The following is a 328-nucleotide window of genomic DNA, read 5'->3' on the forward strand; positions in this document are numbered from 1 at the left end:
CCAACAAAAACAGCAGCAGCAGCAGCAGCAGCAGCACGGCGACTTTGGCCTCTGCTTTCAGAAGGAAGTGCCCCCCTTCCACAGGCTGCTGGAGGTGCTGCTGCCAAGGGAGAAGCAGCAGCAGCAGCAGCAGCAGCAGCAGCAGCAGCAGCAGATGGTGCTGCTGCATGACGGGGCTTTGCTGCAGCAGCAGCAGCATTCTGTTTCCTGCGGCCCTAGTGAGGACGCGCTTCAGCAGCAGTTGATGGGATCGCAGCAGCAGCAGCAGCAGCAGCAGCAGCAGCAGCAGCAGCAAGCGGAGTTTGACTGGGCTGCAACAGCAGCGAGT

At 61.3% G+C, this 328-nt stretch overlaps 1 protein-coding gene across 1 annotated transcript in view; it reads left to right on the top strand.

The window, feature by feature from the left end:
- Nucleotides 1-328, top strand: part of EMH_0004850 (uncharacterized protein) — a gene marked incomplete at both ends in the record, with an annotated part of 7,618 nt that overhangs the window by 610 nt on the left and 6,680 nt on the right. The window contains one exon of the mRNA XM_013496946.1: nt 62-326. Coding sequence (XP_013352400.1) covers nt 62-326 — 265 coding nt within the window. The remainder of the gene's footprint in view (nt 1-61; nt 327-328) is intronic.

The sequence above is a fragment of the Eimeria mitis genome, genomic scaffold (assembly GCF_000499745.2).
Source record: "Eimeria mitis Houghton genomic scaffold, Emh_scaff239, whole genome shotgun sequence".
Classification (NCBI taxonomy): Eukaryota; Apicomplexa; class Conoidasida; order Eucoccidiorida; family Eimeriidae; genus Eimeria; species Eimeria mitis.